General features: G+C 61.1%; 2 protein-coding genes across 2 annotated transcripts; one reads left to right on the top strand and one right to left on the bottom strand.

Moving 5' to 3' along the window:
* Nucleotides 1-6,951: 6,951 nt before the first annotated feature.
* Nucleotides 6,952-12,288, top strand: ASB6 (ankyrin repeat and SOCS box containing 6). Its single transcript, XM_075716453.1, has 7 exons — nt 6,952-6,987; nt 7,770-7,993; nt 8,431-8,612; nt 9,042-9,148; nt 9,532-9,640; nt 10,176-10,262; nt 10,464-12,288. Exons 2-7 carry the CDS (start codon nt 7,881-7,883, stop codon nt 11,138-11,140), a joined length of 1,275 nt encoding a protein of 424 aa, XP_075572568.1. The 5' UTR covers nt 6,952-6,987; nt 7,770-7,880; the 3' UTR covers nt 11,141-12,288.
* Nucleotides 12,289-13,402: 1,114 nt separating this feature from the next.
* NTMT1 (N-terminal Xaa-Pro-Lys N-methyltransferase 1) lies at nt 13,403-17,071 on the bottom strand. The gene is made up of 5 exons (XM_075716572.1): nt 17,053-17,071; nt 15,912-15,976; nt 14,872-15,067; nt 14,399-14,651; nt 13,403-13,961 (listed from the first exon to the last, which is right to left on the bottom strand). Exons 3-5 carry the CDS (start codon nt 15,031-15,033, stop codon nt 13,705-13,707), a joined length of 672 nt encoding a protein of 223 aa, XP_075572687.1. The 5' UTR covers nt 15,034-15,067; nt 15,912-15,976; nt 17,053-17,071; the 3' UTR covers nt 13,403-13,704.
* Nucleotides 17,072-18,539: the final 1,468 nt, after the last annotated feature.

Below are 18,539 nucleotides of genomic sequence, written 5' to 3'. Positions count from 1 at the left end.
GGCTCCCACCCCCAGCCCGCAGCCCACCCCAAGGTGCCGGGCCGCTCCCCGGCCCCCTTCCCCTTCCCCACCCCCCCCCCAAAAAAAAACAACCCCAAAAAAGAGAAAAAAATATAATAATAATATTTTTTTTAAAAGGGGAAAAAAAAAATCACGGCTTCCCTGTGAGTCCGGCTCCCTCCCCAGCCCCTGTTCCGCCTTGTGCTGACGTCTGGGGAAAAAACCACGCTCCCAGCCCAAACTTTCTTCCCCTGCTCTTTGCTCTGGAGCTGTTCAAACAAACGCCCCTGCTCCGAGCCGAGCGGGGCGGCCCCTCGCCCCCCCCCCGGCACGGCGACCTGCCCCCCTGCCAGGGGCCGAGCACCGCCGGCAGCCAAGCCGCGGAAAAGGGGGGGGACAGAGAGGGAGGGAGACCCGCTTTTCGCCCCCTCTCACCCCATCCACATCACCCCCCCCCCACCCCCAGCCCTGCTTTAAGTGCTTCTATCAACAAGTGTAAGTGGCTGCGCTCCGCGGGGAGGGATGGTGGGGGCGAGAGGGGCCGGGTTTCCCCAGCCCCAAATGGGGCTGGAGGGAGAGGTGACCCGCAGGTTAGCGGGGGACACGGCCCCCCTCCACCTCCAGCCCCCGCCCCCCCGCCCCGGTCCCCATCAACCCCGGAGCAAGGTCACCTCTCCTGGGAAAAGCCTGGCTCTCTCGCCTTAATGAGATAATTACGTCCTGCACCACAGTTAAAAACTCATAGGCTGGTTCCCTTGGGGTTCGAAAGAAACCTCCCTAATGAAAACCAGCCACCGGGAGAGGAAAAAGGAGTTTTTCCTCTTTAAAAATTATATATATTTTTTTATACATATATATGCAGGGAGGAGGCAGTGGGAGGGAGGGGGGCAGAGCCAGCGGCTGGGGCCGGTTGCTGGCGTCCGGCAAGGGCTGGGCTCGGGGCGATGAGCAGAAATCGAAGAGGTTAACAGTTATGATTTCTTCCCCTCGATTCCAGCGCGCTCTCCTGCCCGCCGCTGCAGGCACATATGGACAGGACTGCGCGCACGCAGGGTACGACGCGATCTCCGAGCGAGATCGGCCGCTGCAGCCCAGCTCTGAGCTCATAAACATCCCTGCTCCAGCGCAGCCGAGGGAGGCAAACCCCTGGCTGAGTTATTTTAACATTTGTCGAAAGCTTTTCTTGCGCTCTCTTCCCCTTCAAGTCGGAGGCGTGCAGATTTTTAAGCCAGCCAGTGCTGCCAAATCTGATCTTCCTGACGGGGAAGCAGCTTCCCAGAGCTCTCCAGCTTGGAAGGGGTGTAGCTGAAGGCAGATTTTGGCTCTCTCCGACTCCGCAGGGGGCTCCCCAAGTGTGCAAAGAAGCCAGCCCAACCTCCCTTCCCCCCTCCTTGTTTTGGGGGGGGGGTCCATTTATTGGCCCTATTGGCCCAATTTATTGGCCCCAGGGCCACTTTAGGAGTCAGCTCCCATATCTGGTCCTGCCCCCTTCGCTGTGTAAATCACAGGCTGGTGTCACACTGCTTTCTGCTCCTGCTTCCCCGGAGGCTGCTCCCCATGGACAGGTCTTTCACCTCCACCCAGCACCCAGCCGGATGGGTCCCCGGCGGCGCACAGTGCCAGGGTGATGCTGTGCACTGCGGGTTTGCGCTCAATGCATATATGAGAATATAGGTTGCATATATCTCCATCAGCTCTCCTGGCTGCTCCGTGCTCTCGGTGGGGGGGAGATGCCTGCATCACCCCTGGGACCACCAGGCCTTGGGGGATGCAGCGCAGCCTTGTGTCACCCCTCCTTGGCCAGGTACCTGCTCGATCCTGCTTTTTTCCACTGTGGCTGCAGGGAGAGACCCTTCCCAGGATGGGGATGACCCCACGTCCAGGAAAAACTTCTCAAGGACCAACCTAGGGGACAGAGACGTCCCCTCGGAGGACAGTGACCCATCGGCGATGCGCACCAGCCGGTCGGGGCTGCTGGGGGAGCCAGGGCAGTGAGGACCCCCGTCCTTCCCCCAGCTTTTCCCCCTTGGCCCTGGAGGCTGGGAACATCTTGCTGTGATTATTTTGGGGGGACTGTGGGGTGGCTGGTTTTGGCCCATGAAGTGGCGAGGGCGGGAGGGGGGACGGAGCAGCCCCAGCCCCATTTATAACCCTCTTCCTCCTGCTTGTTCAGGGCCAGACCTTCTTCTTGAACTGTCTGGCTTTTCCAGGGGAGACGGCTTTCCCTCAGTTCACGGCATTAAATAATTAAATGGAGGGAATAATCGTCGGTGAAACCCCCTTGGGTTCGCACTTCCTCGGGCCCTGTGATTGCTGATATTTTTTTGGGTGAAATATGACCTTTTTTATGATCAAAGGGGATCAGAGTTCCAAAGGAAAGTAAAAAAAAAAAAAAAAAAGGCTAAAAAAAAAAGAAAGAGGGCAAGCATTTTCTTTTTTCCCAATCCTAGCGGTCTGGTAAAGTTTCTTTAGACATGCAAAGATTTACACACCTTTCTGCAGGGTGCCTTAAATTACCCTCCGACTCTTTACACATTTCCATGAGCAGAGCAAGAACAGTAAGTCATTGAGAAATTAACTGGCCTTTCAGTAATATCCCGTCGGCCTTTCAGAAGGAGAATGTCTAATGACTTTTTTGAAGTAGAGGTCAGGGTTTGCTTTTTTTAAATAAAACAATCTGTATTAATGCAATTTCCTTTTTAGCTGTAGGATTTGCCTTTTTTTTTTTCTCCAGCATCATTTTTTTTTAACTCCGCCAGCCACACAAGGCATCTGAAGTGAGACCCTGTTGTTTGAAACCCACCCTCCTGGTGTTTCCTAACTCTCTTGTGCAAGCTGTTCTCTTTTTTTGGTAAAAAATAGGTTTTAAGTGATTAAAACTGGACCTTGGACCTGGCAAGGTGACTCTTGGCCATGCTCAGAGCAAAGCACGGGTGGTGTGGAGACGAAGGCAAGCAGGTTTGGTTTGCTTGACACCGAGCGCCTGGGTTTTGCTGAGCTGGGCGTGTGCTCAGAGTCCGGCTTTGCTGAGCCGGAGCAGTTGGGCTGATGAACCAGAGTGGGACCGAACTGGCAGGGCCGTGCAAGGCTCTCAGGGTGAGGATCCGGCCAGCCAGAACCTGCCAGGTTTGCAGTTTTCAGCCCTTGGGATGAATGTGTTTCTGTTTCCCAGTCCTTCATCTTCCTCTCTTAAAAATAAACAACCGAAAAGATGATTTTCTGGTTATCTTGCTTTGTGTCCTCCTAGAGGTTTCCTGATATTTCTCTCAGGTGGTGATAACATCTCGTGCTTCCACAGTGCTCGCTGCGGCACAGATCCGGACGTGCTCTGCCAGCCCCAGCCCTCCTCCTCACCCCCGAACCGCGTCGGTGCAGCATCCTTGGAGCACTGCTTGTGCCGATGCTGCTCCTTCCAGTACCCAAGAGCTCATTCTCATTAATAGTTCCAAAATCTTGCACTTTGCCCAGTACTGCAGAGAAAGTGGGCTGGCTTGCCCACACCCCCCATGGGTGGAAGGGGGTTTCTTACTATGGAGCTCCACTGTAAGTACAATGTTCAGAGTAAGGAGATAGTAAGGAGCAGAGTAAGGGAGACAGTGGGGGCTTGATGGTGCCCGGCCAGTACCCAGCCACCGGCTCCTGGGGCGGGTGGTCGGGGGTCGCTCCCTTCCCCGGAGCTGGGGGAGCAGAGCTGCCTGCCCCATCTGCTTAAATCGGAGCCGTGCCCAGCCCTGCATCCTGCCCGGGGCAGGGGACCAGAGCATCCCTGTCCTGCCCCGGCACTGAGGGCATCGGGCTGGGCAGGGGTGACGGCTGGGGGCTGCGGGGGCTCTTGCTGGAGGAGTCCCCCCGTGCCCGGCCCTGTTGCTCCCAGCAGGAATGGTATTTCTCTATCTGCCGAGCAATTCCTCATTCTCCCTCCATCCCTGCCAGACCCCGAAAGCACAGCGTGCTCTGGGCTAGCTCCTCTCCTCCTTCTCTCCCCTCCAGCTTTCACAATTTCCACCCCTCCCGCTCCCCGTTCCCTCCGAGCTCCTTGTCTCTGCGGTCGGTGGCATTATAAAACACCCCAGCCAGGCCCTTGGTGAAGGTTTTTCTCCCAGTTTTCTTATTCCCTCTGTTTCTGCCTCTTTCTTTTGCTTTTTCTTTCTCTCCCTCTCTTTTTTTCCCTGCCAGGAATCCCAGTCCCAGATGAACCAATACTCCGTGGCTCTGCTATTTCCCTTTTATTCCCCCCCCCCCCCCCTTCAACAGCAAGATGGGAAAAGAGTGTACTAAAAAAAAAAAAAAAAAAAGAAAGAAAGAAAGAAAGAAAAAAATCAAAGCTGCACATATTGGATCCAGATGTGCTTACAGCCCTTTCCAGCAATTTAATTAAATTCCCCCAGACAGCCAGGAGGATTTCTTAATGATCAAATTTCCCTGGCTTTCCTCCTAAAATGCCCCTCTTTCTTCGGCTGGCTGTTGCTCTGTCTCCCTGATGGATAGCCAACTCGCATTCTTCCTAGTCCGCCCCGCCAAGGCGATGGGGAGGAAGGGGGCAGATCCCGACACTGTTATTTTAGCCGGGCACTCGAACGCCCTGGCTGACCACGCCAGCGATGTCTCTATTTGCAAAATGGATTTTTTTTTACCCAAGAAATGTGGGGATGGGGAGTGACCTCCCTGGAGGCCGTGGCTTGTGGCACGGTCACAGCAGGACCACGGCAGGGATGCTCCGGGGAAGGGCTCCCGTGTGCCCGGCCCCCCCCGCCCCCCAGCCTTGCCCTGATGGCCAGAGAGGGGCTTCAGCCCTTGGGTCTCTGGGCTCGACACCTCCCAGGGCTGGCTTGAGCTGGGTTTGGCCCCACACTGTACCCCCAAAGCCTCCTTTCCAGCCTGGGGGGTTATTGGGGTGGGGGCAAAGCCTGTGCGGGGCTCGTGGGGGCACGGCCGGGCTGGCAGGGCCCTTTGGGGCAGCCCGGGGTCCCCTCTCATCCCCAGGGCCTACACAGCCGGGGTCAGAGGTGGCAATGGGGTGACCCCACTCACCAGCCCTCCTCTCCCAGCCAACGGTGGGGAATGCAGGGGGGATTTCCCCCCAGAACGGTGTCTGATGGAGGGCTGGACCCTGCATGGTCACCAGTGTCACGCAGCCGGGCACAGCGACCGTGCCTGGTGCTGCCGCCCCGACTGCGGAGCATCCAGGGTTTTACCGGACCGTGGAGGGGTTGGGATTTACCCAGACTAGGAGGGTCCGGGGTTTACCCAGCCGCTGGCAGCAGCAAGGAGGCACTCAGGACCGGAGCGAGGGTCTTGGCTGCCCCAGGCCCACCCAACGTGGGGTCCCTCCGGCCAGGCTGCGCTGGTTTGAAGCCATCTCATACGGGCATAAAGCATCCTCCATGTGGAGGGAGAAATTCTCGCTCCCCATTACTCTTCCTGCTGCTTTTCCCCTCCGGTCCCCATCCAGGGTGCTTGGATAGGGTTATTTCCACCCCCACTCAGGATGGCACGGGGCTGATGCCCCCCAAACCCCATCCCCAGGGGCTGCTGGGCTGCAAGGGGTGGGTCCACACCAGCTCCATCGAGGTGCCACCGCATGGCACCAATTCCCCGTGGCACCAGGGCCAGCAGCCGCTCTGCAAAGGGCTTGGGACCCCCCGCCCTGCCACGAAGGTGGGCTCGGGGCCAGGGGGCTGCAGGCGGTGGGGTCCTCCACCCTGGCACCCCACTTTGTGTGGGGAAGGGAAGGGTGGGAAACAGGGGGGAGTGTGACGGCATGTCAGAAAAATGCCCAACCGACGCGGCCTCCTCGCCCCCTCTGCCCCCGGGCCACGGCTGCCTGCTGAAATCTGGAAGCGCTCCACCAGAATAAAATAAATACGTAAATAGGAAACCCAAGGCGGCTTCAGTTATTGCCGGCTCTCCGGAGCTCCCTGCGTCTGGAAATTCCACCAGAATAATAATAAAAATAATGATGATGATAATAATACCAATAAATCCTGGGCTAACGCTTCCCCCAGCAGCGATTTCGGCAGGAGAGGGTCCCAGTGTGCTGCGGGCAGCAGCCCCCACGCCCCCCGCGCCCTGGGGTGCCACCTCCCCAGCACCCCCAGCCCGTCCTGGGTGGGTGTGGGTAGCCCCGGTGGTGGGTGCTCCGGGGAGGGGAGGGTGCCGGCTGGGGAACCGGGCTGGTGCGTGGGCTTGCACGCCCACATCACGCACGCCCACATCACGCACGCCCACACCCACCCGCACACAGGCTCCCACGGGTGGCAGAGCTGGAGCCGGAGCCACCACAGGCGCCGGAGGGGGGGGGGGGGGGTGCAGCTGTGTGCGTGGGTGTGCGTGGCACACCTTGCCTGTGCGCTGCTTCCGCGCTTGGGTGCGTGCCCCTGCGTTCGTGGGTGCGCACCGCGCGCGTGCGAGCAGCTGTGCACATCTGGGGGGTTTGGAGGGGGCTGTGCTGGCGCCTCTCGGTTGCGTCTGTGCACGGGAGGGTGCACGGGGGGGCGGGGGGGGGGGAGCTCGGGGTGCCCGTGGGGCTCTGGGTGCGCACGTACGGGTGCGCTTCCGCGGGTGTGCAAACGCCCCGTGCACACCTGCGCCCGCTGTGCGCACACGGGGGGCGGAGCGTGCACCTCGTGTGCGCGGATGGGCGTGCACCGCGGGGGGGGCACCGGAGGGGGGTGCACCGGGGGGGGCAGCACCGGAGGCGTGCACCGGGGAGGGGAGTCCGGGGGGGGGGACACGGGGGGGCACCGGGGGGTGCCCGGGGTGCCCCGGCGCGCCCCGGCGCGTGCCCGCGCGCCCGCCGCCCGCCACCACCGGCCCCGCCCCCGCGCGCTCCCGGCGCGCCGCTGCCGGCCGCGTGCTGCCCCCTGCCGGCCACACAGCAACCCCGCCCCGGAGAGGCCCCGCCCCCAGCGAGGCTCCGCCCACCCTGAGGCCCCGCCCACCCGTCACAGCCGCTGGCTTCCGCTTCCGGCGGCGGGGCCGGCGGAGGTGAGGGGCGGCGAGTTGGGGGGGGGCTCAGCCCCGGGGCGACCCCCGGGGGGGCGGGGGGTTGCTGGGCTTGTTAGCTCCCACACTGTGGAGCTTGGAGGCCCTGCGGGCGCTCCCGGGCTCGCCCCAGGGCTCCGGTGACTCGCCCCGGGGGGTACGGCGGGGTTAGGGGCCCCTGGCGTTGGTCCCCTCCGGGGTGCTGGGGGGTTTTTGGGCCTCTGCGCTTGCCCGACAACCGTGGGGCGCATTGAGGTTTAGCGGCCTGTCGGGTCCCACCCCCAGGGTTGCCGCCCTGTGCGCTGGGGGTTGGTGGCCCCTGGGCTGGTTCCTGTGGGTCACAGCAGGGGTTGGTGGCCCCTGGGCTGGTTCCTGTGGGTCATGGGGTTATGGGCCCCCGGCCTTGCGGGGGCTGCTCCAGCTCTGCTCTCCCCACAAAAGCAGGCAGGGGATTGCTGGTTGCAGGCACTCCAGAGCACTCAGAGCCCCTTCCCGCTCTGGCCGCCCTCCCCCTGGCACCCCCAGTGTGTGGGGGCTTGTGGCAGAGCCTCTGCAAGTGCAGTTTGTCCTGCACCTGGGCCCCGCCTGGCATGTTTTCTTCCTGCACCCAGATAACTACAATTTGCGGCTCTGTGTGCAGGAGATAATTTCAATACACCTCTCTGGCATGTGGGTGGAGATCCCTGCCCTGGTCTTCATTGCCTTTTAGAAACACGTAAGGAAGGAGGAAGGCTGTGGTTTTTTCGAAATGCAAAACTGCTAGAAAGGCTCGTTTGTTTTAAAAGGAGGGAAGAGTCCTTTGGAAACCAGGCAGTGCCCGCCAAAGACCCGTGTGGGAGAAGACACCACTGCCATGCTGGAGGCCCCTGGACAGTCTGTGCACATAGCAGAGCACGATGCCCTTCCTGCACGGCTTCCGCAGGATCATCTTCGAGTATCAGCCCCTGGTAGACGAGATCTTGGGGCTGCTGGCGATACAGGACGCGGAAAGGCAGAGTGCCCTTGAGAGGTAACTTAGATGGGGCTAAACACCCACTTGGTGGTTTAGGGGGTGATAGCTGGAGCTCAGAGATGCAGCTGAGGTCAGACACAGCACTGGCTGGGAACAAACCCTGGTCCCTGTGAGCAGCTCATCCCATGGACCCTCCTCTCGCTGCTGTTCTTTGGGAACAAGGGGGTGGAGCAGAGCAAACACAGGGACTACATGTGCTCCCCAGGAACAGCCCTTTCTGCCTGACCCATGGCAATAAAACCTAACCTGGGGTTCAGCTGTGACCCTGATGCTGCTGCGTTAACCCCACAGCCAACAGGTCAGAGACCCCGTGGTTACAAGACAAGAGGGGATACCAGGGATTTTTCTTTTTCCGTGGTGCTGCTTTGACCGTTGCACACCCGTGAGGTGTGTGCCATTCAGCTGAGTAACCTGTTGCTTTTGTGTGTTTTAAGCCCTGCCTGTCTGGGCAGTGATAGGAGCCAGCTCTCGGCTGTGAGACGAGTCTTGGAAAGGGAGACCCACTCCCCGTTTTATCAGGAAGGTGTGAGCTATGCCCTGCTGAAGGTCACCGAGCTGGGGCTCGTCCCCGCTGCAGAAATCCTGCTGGAGTTCGGAGCTGACCTCAGCTTTGAAGGTGAGGCTGGTGAGGAGGGGGCTGGGTCTGGGTCTGTTCCTTCGGGCTGGCTGGGAGGAACCGGCTGGTGAGAAGCCGCCGTGGGAGGCGGTGATAGCTGGGGCAGAAAGAGGGGATGCTGCCAGCTCAGCCACCCACTCTGCTGGAGTAGCATGGATGTGCTTTGTGCCAGCCCTTGTCCAGACCCAGCCACAGGGATGGACTGGGGGATGGCCAGGGGCTTGGGGGCCAGTTTGAACCTCTGAGGAGTTTTGCCTGAGACGGAACCATTGCAAAAGCACGACCTGGTGTGTCTGTGACAGCCCTGTTTTCACAGGCACCGCTGTGTTCTCAGGACCCTCCCCAGCTGCCCCCTTCCACTTTGGCAGTTGTCAGGGCCCTTCTGGGGAAGCCCTTAGCTCTCTCTGACTCTGTGATTTTTGTCCTCAGATCCAGTCACCTACTACACCCCCCTGCACATCGCAGTGCTCCGCAACCAGCCGGATATGGTGGAGCTCCTGGTGCGCCACGGGGCTGACATCAACCGCAGAGACCGGGTATGGGCGTAGCTGCCTGGGCACAGCCAAGCTGAGTCCCCTCGAGACTTGGCTGCAAGAGGCTGGCGTGTGGGGGTAGCCCTCCTGGGCTTTGCTGCATGCCGCTTCCCCTTGGTGACCTCTATAGCGTTCTGATGCTGTGTTCAGGTTGCCTTTGGCTGAGCAAACCTGCCTCTGCGGTGGAGTGATGGGTGGGAGGAGGCTGGGGTAGACAGACCTCTCCCTGTGGACACACCAGGGAAGGTTCACTTTGATTTTTGGGGATGGGTTGAAATATGCTCTTACGTTGGCCATCATGAAGCCCCAGCAGTGACTCTCCAGAAGCGCTCACAAATAGTCTTTAATACTTGCTAGTGGTTTTTTTTTGCTCTTGCTCTGTGCAGATCCATGAGAGCAGTCCCCTCGATCTGGCCAGCGAGGAGCCCGAGCGGTTGCCGTGCCTCCAGCGGCTGCTTCAGCTGGGGGCCGATGTCAATGCAGCTGACAAAAACGGTTCGTGTGCCCCATCTGGCTCCCCTAGCCTGGGTGCTCCCAGCAGTCAGCCCTCATGGGTGGGCTAGAGCAGGGCACAGGGTCCGGGTCCTTCCGTCTTGCTGCTGCAAGTGCTCTCAGGTTGTAAACTGACTGGTTTGGAAATTGGGTGCAGGCCGCAGAACCTCCCTGGTGCTCTGTGCTTTCTCCTTGTACGTTGGCTAGGTCAGGTGCGGAACATGGCTGAAAACAGTTCTGTGCGGTCCATGCGGTGGGATGGGGCCGTGTCTACGTAGGCCTGTGCTGCCCGCGCACTCTAAACCCCGCTCTGCCATGGCACGTGTGCCCTTTGGGGCCACCACCAACCCTGCATGTGTGGCCTGTGACCCTGTCCCCACAGCTGTGCACCATCATGGGGACAGCGGGAGCCTGCCAGAAGGGGAAGGGCTGTCTCTCCTCATGTTTGGCTGTCTGGTTGGTGGGGTGGATTGTTTTCCTCCCTGCCTTTTGGGGTGACACCCCATTTTCATCTGACCGACCGATTGCTCCATTGCAGGAAAGACAGCGCTGTTGCACGCCCTGGCCAGCAGCGACGGTGTCCAGATCCACAACACAGAGAGCATCCGTCTCCTGTTGGAAGGAGGTGAGGGCAACCTTCTCCCTTCTCCATGCACAGTCCCTCCAGGCCTAGCGCTGGCTGATTCTTTGTACAGCACCGGGCACAGCCCTCTCAACTCCTTTATGTTCCCACTTGAGCAAGAGTAAAGCCTAGCAGTGCCAGAGTTTGTGCTGCCCTGGCCTTGCTGTCTGCAATGCCAGTTACGTTCTCTGTCCCTTCCTCCAGGTGCGGATGTCAGAGCCACCACCAAAGACGGTGACACTGTCTTCACCTACGTCATCTTCCTGCTGGGAGAGATGGTGTGCAGCAGCGCTGAGGAGGCACAGGTGATCAATCGCTTCTGCTTTCGTGTCACACAGCTGCTGCTGGCCCACGGTGCCAACCCCAGCGAGTGCCCGGCCCCCGAGTCCCTCACCCACCTCTGCTTCAAAAGCTTCAAACGCCACTTCCCGCTGCTGCGTTTCTTGCTGGAGTCGGGTGCTGCCTACAACTGCTCCCTCCACGGTCCCTCGTGCTGGTCAGGCTTCCACATCATCTTCGAGTGCCTCTGCTCGCACCTCAGTGTCTCTGAAGATGACAGCTTCTCTACAGACCTCATCCAGAAGGCTCAGACTCTGCTGGAACTCATGATGGCCAGTTCACAAGCCATCCAGCTGCCCAGCAACTTTGAGGTCAACACCAGCAGCTGTAGGTACCACGGGGAGAAGATCAGGACTCTCTTCTGCTCTCTGAAGCAGCTGGAACGCTCCCCACAGGCATTGAAACATCTCTGCAGGGTGTTTATCCGGCAGCGCCTTAAACCATGGCCAGTAGATGTCAAAATCAAGGCTCTACCTCTTCCAGACAGGCTGAAGTGGTACCTCCTCATTGACCACGCTGCTGCCGAGCAGGAGGACCTCTGAGCCTGACTAATTAATGCCTCTCCGTCTCCCCTGCTCCATGGCTGTGGTGTGCCTACAGCCACTAAATCTCTGCTCTGGGCCAGTTTTCTCTGCAAAAGGTGGACTGTCCACGTGCTGTCCATGCGCCCACGGCTTGGCTGGTGCCGCCCACGGTGTCTGTCTCTGCTGGGTTTTTTGGTGGGGGGGTGCTTTTTTGAGCATGATGCTGCATACGTGTCTGTGGAGGCCTCGTTGCTGTGGGGCACATCACGGGGAGGTGGGCAGAGCCCTGTGGCTCCTTGGGGGTGAGCAGAGCTTCTGGGCATCGGGTAGCCGGATACTGGGGCAGAAGGCTGGTTTGGGTGGATTTTGAGGAAAAAGCCTGGTGGGCAGGACCAGTTGGGGTGGTGTGACTGGACAGGCAGCCTGTCCCCTCTCTTTGCAGCCTTGCCGGGTCCAGGGTGGGTGAAGCAGTGCCTTAGGCGAGCGGCGGAGTCGTGAGATGCCTCGGGGTGCTGGGAGGTGTTCCCTGTGCCAGGAGAGCCCTGCCATCTCTGTCCTGGTTTCCTGCCTTTGGTCCTGCTGGTGGGAGCAGCCATGGTGGAGGCAGGTCCAGCATCTCCACATGGATGTGGGTGCCTTCCTCGCTCACGCAGACTTCTGAAACCAGGAGCGTGATGGGGGCGAGGGGAAGGGGGGCTGGCAGCGGTGGCCAGCTGCTCAGCACCCTCTGAGTTTCTGCTGGGAGCATCCTATCCTGCTGGCACAGAGGACCATCCACCAAGGACATCTCGGAGATGGGCTCCAAAACAAACAGACAAATGGATGTTTCCTGGCTTTGTGGTGTGTTCCCTGCGCAAAGAGAAGGAATGGGCGGCTAACTGCTGAGTGCCTTGTGCCTCCCTCTGTGTTCCTTGGCTCTTTCCCTTGCTGACTGCTCCCAGGACCTTGGGCTCCAGTGCCTCCGTCCTAGGAACAAGAAATTGCAGCAGGATTTGGGGGTTTTCTTTCTGACCTGCTACTGGAAGCTGCAAACTCTGGGGCTGCACATGGAGATCCCATCTCCCAGCCTTGCTGCAGCTGTCTGGCTCCCCCTTCCAGGCATCTGCTTCCTTGTGATAGGCCAAAGACTGGCTGCAGAGCTGAGCCCCCCACATTTTTGTTGTTTTTTTTTTTTTTTTTGCTTGTCATGGGGGACAGATGAAGAGGAGGAAAAGAGGAAAAATCTATTCTGAGCAGGTACAATCTATAGCAGGTGGATCTGGGATCCAGGAGCAGTTTGGCTGCAGAAGGGTTGTCTCCCTGCCTACAGTTGCTCTCCTGGCAGCATCTGTGTTTTACCTTCTCCCACCCTGTGGAACTGGAGCTGTGCATCTTGAAGAACTGATGTGTAAAAAAAAAAAATAATAATAATAATGTGATCAAATACTCCCCTGGTGTCTGGAATGGGAAACAAGCAATTAAAGGAGGCCTTTTGTAATAACGACAAGGGGCTTGCTTCTTCTGCAGGAGAGACGGGGCAGAAGAGGCAGCTCTGCAGGGTTGGGGGGGATCATGTGTGAGCCTGGCTGCAGGGACAGGCTGCAACTGGGGGTCTTCTCACACACCTGGCAAGCTGTCCTGCCAGGGTTGGCTGCGGTGCGGTGCATTAGTTTGGCACAAGCACATGACCAGATTTGGGCAAAATGAAGTGGCTATGACCAAGGAGGAGGTGGGAGTGTTCGAAGCCGGGTGACGGTGTGGGGTGTTGGGTGGGCAGCTGCGGTGCCGCAGCGTTCGAGCGGGAGGTGCTGGGCGTCACCGTGAGCCTGCAGTAATGGGCTGGGGGGGTCCGGAGGCAGCTCAGAGCAGGTTCCCCGTTAACACCCAGAGCGCACCAGCTCTCCCAGGGTTGCAGGGCTTTGTCTGGGTTTCCCCTATTCCTAGAGGAGGACGTGCGGGACCCAAATTAGATCCCCCTCCCTTTTTGCTGCACATGTGGGAGACCTGCTCATGGGTTTAAAGGAGAGGCCCCCACAAAGCCCCAGCACCTGGTGTTGCCTCCCCAACCCACTGCAGGGAAATGGCAGAGATTTCTCCCATTTGCCTTACCCAGCTTGTTGCTGTGAGCAGCAGCAAGTTCAGGAGCGGGAAAGGGTCAAACCCAAGCAAGGAAAGGAGCCCAGACCCTCACAGAGGTGCTCTGAGCTCCTGTTCACTAACAGGAGCCCTGCTTGACTGCGGTCAGCAACCTGCTGGTGCCCACAGAACATGCTTCTTGCAGGGGAGACCCTCTTGCTCCCGTACAGAGCCCCAGAAGGTGGCATCAAGCCAACGCTGCGTCTGACAAAGCCCCATGTGCAGAAGTGCAACAGCAGGAAAATGTATTTGGCAAACACCTCTTTTCACAAACAGCAGCAACTTGGAAGACAAAGCCCCGTCCTCGTCACCAGCCCCGGAGAGAGGGAGTCACGACACCCTCGCCGCTGTCTGCCACCCCGCAGCGAAGGCACGGTCCTCACCCCTCCCGGCCCCGGCAGGAACCACCGTGCTGGCCCGTGCTCCGAGCTGGCCCCGGAGAGACCTTCTCCCACTGCCGGCTGCCCTCATCTCATGGCAAAGGTGTAGACGTGGTAGATCTCATCGGGGAAGTTCTCCTGGCGCTCCTCGGCCAGGAGGTGCAGCCCAGCTCGGCGGATGATCTTACGGACCACGTCCAGGTCCCGGCAGACGCTGCTGTCCACATCGTCCATGATCACACCCTCCTGAGCCATGTTGTCCTTGATGACCACAATGCCATTGGGCCGCAGGCCGGCACGGCACCGCTTCAGGAAGTCAGAGAGGTGATTGTCGGTGAGGTGTCCTGGAGGGGGAGAGCGGGTGTTAGTCACGGGGTGACTGCGGCAGGACCCTAGGCAGCACGTGATACGAGGGGAGGAGACCGGGAGACTGCAGTTGGGATCCCTCCTCATCCAGGCAGCCAAATACTTGAGCCATTTGCAGGTGAAAGCTTTAGCTGCGGGGTGTCCAATTTGTCCCCCACGGGCTCCATCCAACTCACACCTCTGCCCTGGCCTCCGAGGGCTTGGGGGAAAAGACCCCATGGTGCAATGCCCTTGCAGCGCCCAAGGAGGGCAGGTCCCCAACCCAGCCTCCCACCCATACTGTGATGCTCATCCTTAACGCAGACCTCAAGCTCTCTTGCCCAAAGCTCTCCCCAGTGCCTGGGGCACCTGCCCCTGGGGGAAGCTGGACAGAAGACAGGCTGGTAAGACCCCCCGTGAGCCGAGCAACCCTCACCGATGACCCACTGGATCCAGATGACATCGTAGGAGTTTGGCTCGGGGCTGAAGTCCTGGAGGCCGCAGCAGAAGTAGTTGCACACCCGCCTGCCCTCCTCTCCCAGGTAGCTCTTGGCCTTGGTGAGGAAGTCCTCCGTCACGTCCACCATGTCCACCGTCTTGAAGAGGGGCAGCAGCAGCCGCTTGGTGATCCGGCCGATGCCCGCCCCGCAGTCCAGAGCACGGGTTGTCCCCGTCCGGTTGGGGCCATCCTGGAACAACAACCATGAGGGGCTAAATTCCCCTGCGAGGTACCCACAGAGGAGAAATGGGGCAACCATGTGGGATGGGGTATAGGGGACCCACTGCAGGGCAAAGCTCTCCCAGCATGCACGCAACGGAGGATCCCACAGAGCAACTCGGAGGGAAGAGCCCAGCTCCGTGCTGGGAGAAGGATGGGGCTTTGGGAGCATGACAGACTGTGCCACCTACCCGCAGAAACCTCTGCAGGAACTTTCTGGAGCTGTTGATGTCGATGCTGGAGATGTGGCCGTAGCCCCCCAGCATGCCGTCCACCGTGGCGGGCACGTCCTTCCAGTACTTCTCCGCCTTGGAGTAAAACTCAAACTCGTTCTCCACCACCTCGCTCGTCATGCTGGCCGAGAGGCACGTGCCCACACGGGACTTGCTGCTCCTCCGAGACAGGGGAGAAACCACTGGTCAGGTCCAAAGGAGCCACAGGCACAAAGGCCCCCCAAAGTGGGGAGGCAGGCGTCAGCTCTGTGAGTACCCCAATTTCTATTTATCACCCCTTCCCCCTTCCCAGGGCTTTTTCAAAGCTGAAAAACCTTCTGGCGAGAGCAAAAAGAAGCAAAGATCTAAATCCTGGTATTTTCAGGAGACCAACAAGCCCAAAACCTCTTCCCAGGCAGGGATGCCTCAGCTAGACCAGGTATCCCAGAGCCTTGCTCAGCAATACACCCAATTATATTTTTTTTTTTTTTTTTAAAATTTATTTTTAAGGCTGACTCACCCTTTTCACCTATTCTGCCTCCTCTCTCCCTGTCTTAAGAGCATTAACATTTTACAGATTACATGTTTATCTGTGGCGACAGCCCCATCAGTCACCTCCAATTACATCTGGAGTTGCTAAAAGTTATCCTGAGCGCCTACCTGAGAACTGTAAATCTCAGCTGTGACCATAAGTTAGATATTTGCAATATAATAAAGTCAAGGTATAATCAGCAATACAAGCTATAAATCCCCCCCAGACATCTCATAATTCAAACCACTGCAGATTTGATTAACTGCGCTGGGGATTAGAAACTAGATTTAAAGTGGCCAAAGGGTAAATTCAAGAACTTCAAACACCTTTACAAATAAAGAAATATATAGTGTTCCTGGCTTGAATTTGCTGGCAAATATCCCATTAGACACAAAACCTTTTCTATGGCCCCCTGCTCAGGCAGTTTCGGTGGCCCTGCGTGGTCTTGAACGGCCTGGGGACAGAGCAGGGGGACGCAGCATCTCACCTTACAGATCACCGGTTGAAATCCAGTTTGGCTAGGTGGTGCCAGGAGCCGGTCTGCGCTGTGATCTAGGGGGAGAAAAGACAGGATTTTAGTCCTAAATCACCCCTTTAGTCCTGCAAGTGTGAGCGAGGCCGACGGCAGCCCCAGCAAGCCGGAGGTAAGAGCCACCCCGACCCCACAGGCACCCTCCCGGGGTGGTGGGGTCCTGCCCCATAGCTCAGAGGTGGCAGGAGGCTGAGCCACGAGGGCAGCAGGTGCGTGGAGGGTTTTGGCCCGGCTTTAGGCAGCGCTGCGGTCTGATCTCATGGGTTGGGACCCCGGTTCGCCCTCCCAGCAGTGTCACCCCTTCCTTGGCCTTGGGTTCGACTTGGCGACTCCCTGGTGACGTTTTTCAGGGTGTCATGGGCCACCAGCACAGGTCGAGAGCACCCAGCGGGATGACCCAGCAAGACAGCTCTAGCCACCAGCGTGGACCCTGGTGCTGGCATCTCCCCGTCCTGCTGCCCGAGGGCTCCCAAAACGTGGCAGCTCCCCGGCTGACATGTGGGCAGGTGAGGGCAGGTTCTCCCCCCACAGACCTCGGCAGCCGTGGGGAGGTCACACCGCCCCCCCCCCCCCCCCGCTTTCCGGGTGTGTGAGGGAGGGTCACCTCAGCGTGGGGCCCATTCCCCAACTCCTAGGCTGGGGGGCGGCAGGGAAAGGGGGGTGCGCGGGCGGGGGGGTCCCCAGGACGGGCGGGGGGGTGTGCACCGCCACGGGGGGCACTGGGGTCCCATCCCCGGGGGCTGGGGGGGTTGCACAGGTCCTGCCCGTGGGGGTGCGAGGGGGCGATTCCTGGTTCAAGGCCTAAACCAGCCATTTCCCCGGTACCCCCAGCTTGGGGCTGAGGACCCCCCGCGCTCCAGGGCTGCGGCGCGGCCCCCCGCCCCTCCCCCCCCGGGGAGCCCCGCAGGCCGCCGGGCTGCAGCCCTGCCCGCCGGGGAAGGCCGACCCCGGCCCCGGCAGCTCCCCCGGCCCCTCCCGGCCCCCCAGCCCGGCCCCTGCGGGCACGGGGCGGCGGAGCGGCCCGGGGGCGGGGGGTGCCCGGTCCCGCTCGCTCCCTCGGGCCGGGCGGCCGCGACCCCCGGCTCCCCCCGGTTACCTCAGGCGGCGGCCGCGCGCTGTCCCCCCCCCCCCCCCCCCCTCCCCGCCCCCGCCGTGACGGGCGGCGGCGGGCACCAACCAGACGGCGGCGCTCGCGGTGACGTTAGGTGAGGTCACCTGGTGGGCGGGCCCTTCCCCGCGCTCCTACCGGCTGTCCGCGGGGGGGCGCCCCGGGAGGGGGCTCCGCTGTGGGGCGGGGCGGGGCGGGCTCCGGGGCAGCGCTGAGGGCTGGGCGGCCCCGTCCCGCCCCGCCGCGGGGCCCGGCGCCCCCCGACCGGTGCCCGCACCGTGCCACGGGCGGCCGCGGGGCTGCCCGCGGGCTCCAGCGGGGCTTCGTGCCGCCCCCCCTCGCCCGGGGGCCGCGCCCCAGGCCCCTGCCGCGGCCCTCCCCCGGTACCGTGCGGCTGCCCGGGGGGCAGGGGGGCGCAGGAGCCCCTCGGCGGTGGCACCGGCATGGCAGCGCCCGGGGCTGCCGGTGAGCGCGGCGGGGTCGGGGTGACCAGGACACGGAGCACTCGCGTTTTGGCAACCGAGAGGGTGTCAGGGCCGGGCTGCCCGCCCGCCCCCGCTGCTGCCCCGTCCCGCTCCCGCCGTTGTCCTGGTCCCGTCCCGGTCCCGTCCCGCTCCCGCCGTGTCCCGCCGCGGCCGCGCGGGGGCGCTGTTGTCCCGCCGTTGCGCCGCCGCCGCGGGAACTTCGCTGCGTCCGGTGGGGGGGGGGGGGGGGGGGGGTGCGGGCGGACGGACAGACGGACGGACAGACCCCGGACCCGCACATACCCCTGCGCCCACCCCCCCGGCCCTGACACCCCCCTGCCCTGCACCCCCGCGCCGCGCACCCCCCACCCCCCCGGCACCCCCCCCTCTTTCATCCGGCACCCACCTGCGCCCGCCCTGCGCCCCGGCGGGGGCACCGGTCCCGCCGCTCGCAGGGGATGGCCCCGACCCTCCCGTGCGCTGCCCGGCTCCGCTCCGCCGGGCCAGCACGGGCAGCTGAGGCCTGGCGCGCTCATCACAGCTGTGGCCCCTCCGCAGTGCAACCCGGGGGGCAGGGACCCTCCCTCCCCCGTGAGGGGCTGCGGTCGAGGGCGAGCATCCCCCCCATCGCCTCCCGCCTGTACCCCCACCCCAGCCGGACGGGCTGCCCGCCCCCCCCCCAACTCCCGTGGGTGGGGACCTGCGGTGCCCGAGGCTTTCCCGAGGGGATCACTGTGGGGACAGCGACAAAACCGGCTTGGCTGCAGCCGCGTCCCTGAGGAAAGGAGGCCGCTGTGGATTCCCTGGTGTCTCATACGGCGTGAGTCCTTCCCTCCGCAGGGCATCGGCCCCTCCCTCACCTTCCCCCGGACACGGAATTGCACAAAACCTGCAGGAACAAAATCTGCTTGAAATCACCCAAAGCGGTCAGAAGGTAGCGGCAAAGGTGGCAACGCTGCGTGGGCACAGGGGGAGTGGGGCCCGTTCCCACCCAACCAGCACACACTTACA

The sequence above is a fragment of the Pelecanus crispus genome, chromosome 9 (assembly GCF_030463565.1).
Source record: "Pelecanus crispus isolate bPelCri1 chromosome 9, bPelCri1.pri, whole genome shotgun sequence".
NCBI classification, from domain to species: Eukaryota; Metazoa; Chordata; class Aves; order Pelecaniformes; family Pelecanidae; genus Pelecanus; species Pelecanus crispus.
Note: the sequence above shows the minus strand (reverse complement) of the source record. Positions and strands in the feature narration are given on the sequence as shown.

Bases quoted from the DNA above. Each gene is read 5' to 3' on its own strand.
- ASB6 (XM_075716453.1), top strand. From the start codon at position 7,881: ATGCCCTTCCTGCACGGCTTCCGCAGGATCATCTTCGAGTATCAGCCC. The intron at 9,149-9,531 runs GTATGGGCGTAG...TGCTCTGTGCAG, and splicing joins ACATCAACCGCAGAGACCGG to ATCCATGAGAGCAGTCCCCT. The intron at 10,263-10,463 runs GTGAGGGCAACC...CCCTTCCTCCAG, and splicing joins CCGTCTCCTGTTGGAAGGAG to GTGCGGATGTCAGAGCCACC.
- NTMT1 (XM_075716572.1), bottom strand. From the start codon at position 15,033: ATGACGAGCGAGGTGGTGGAGAACGAGTTTGAGTTTTACTCCAAGGCG. The intron at 14,652-14,871 runs GTAGGTGGCACA...TTGTTGTTCCAG, and splicing joins TCCTGCAGAGGTTTCTGCGG to GATGGCCCCAACCGGACGGG. The intron at 13,962-14,398 runs GTGAGGGTTGCT...CTCCCCCTCCAG, and splicing joins CTGGATCCAGTGGGTCATCG to GACACCTCACCGACAATCAC.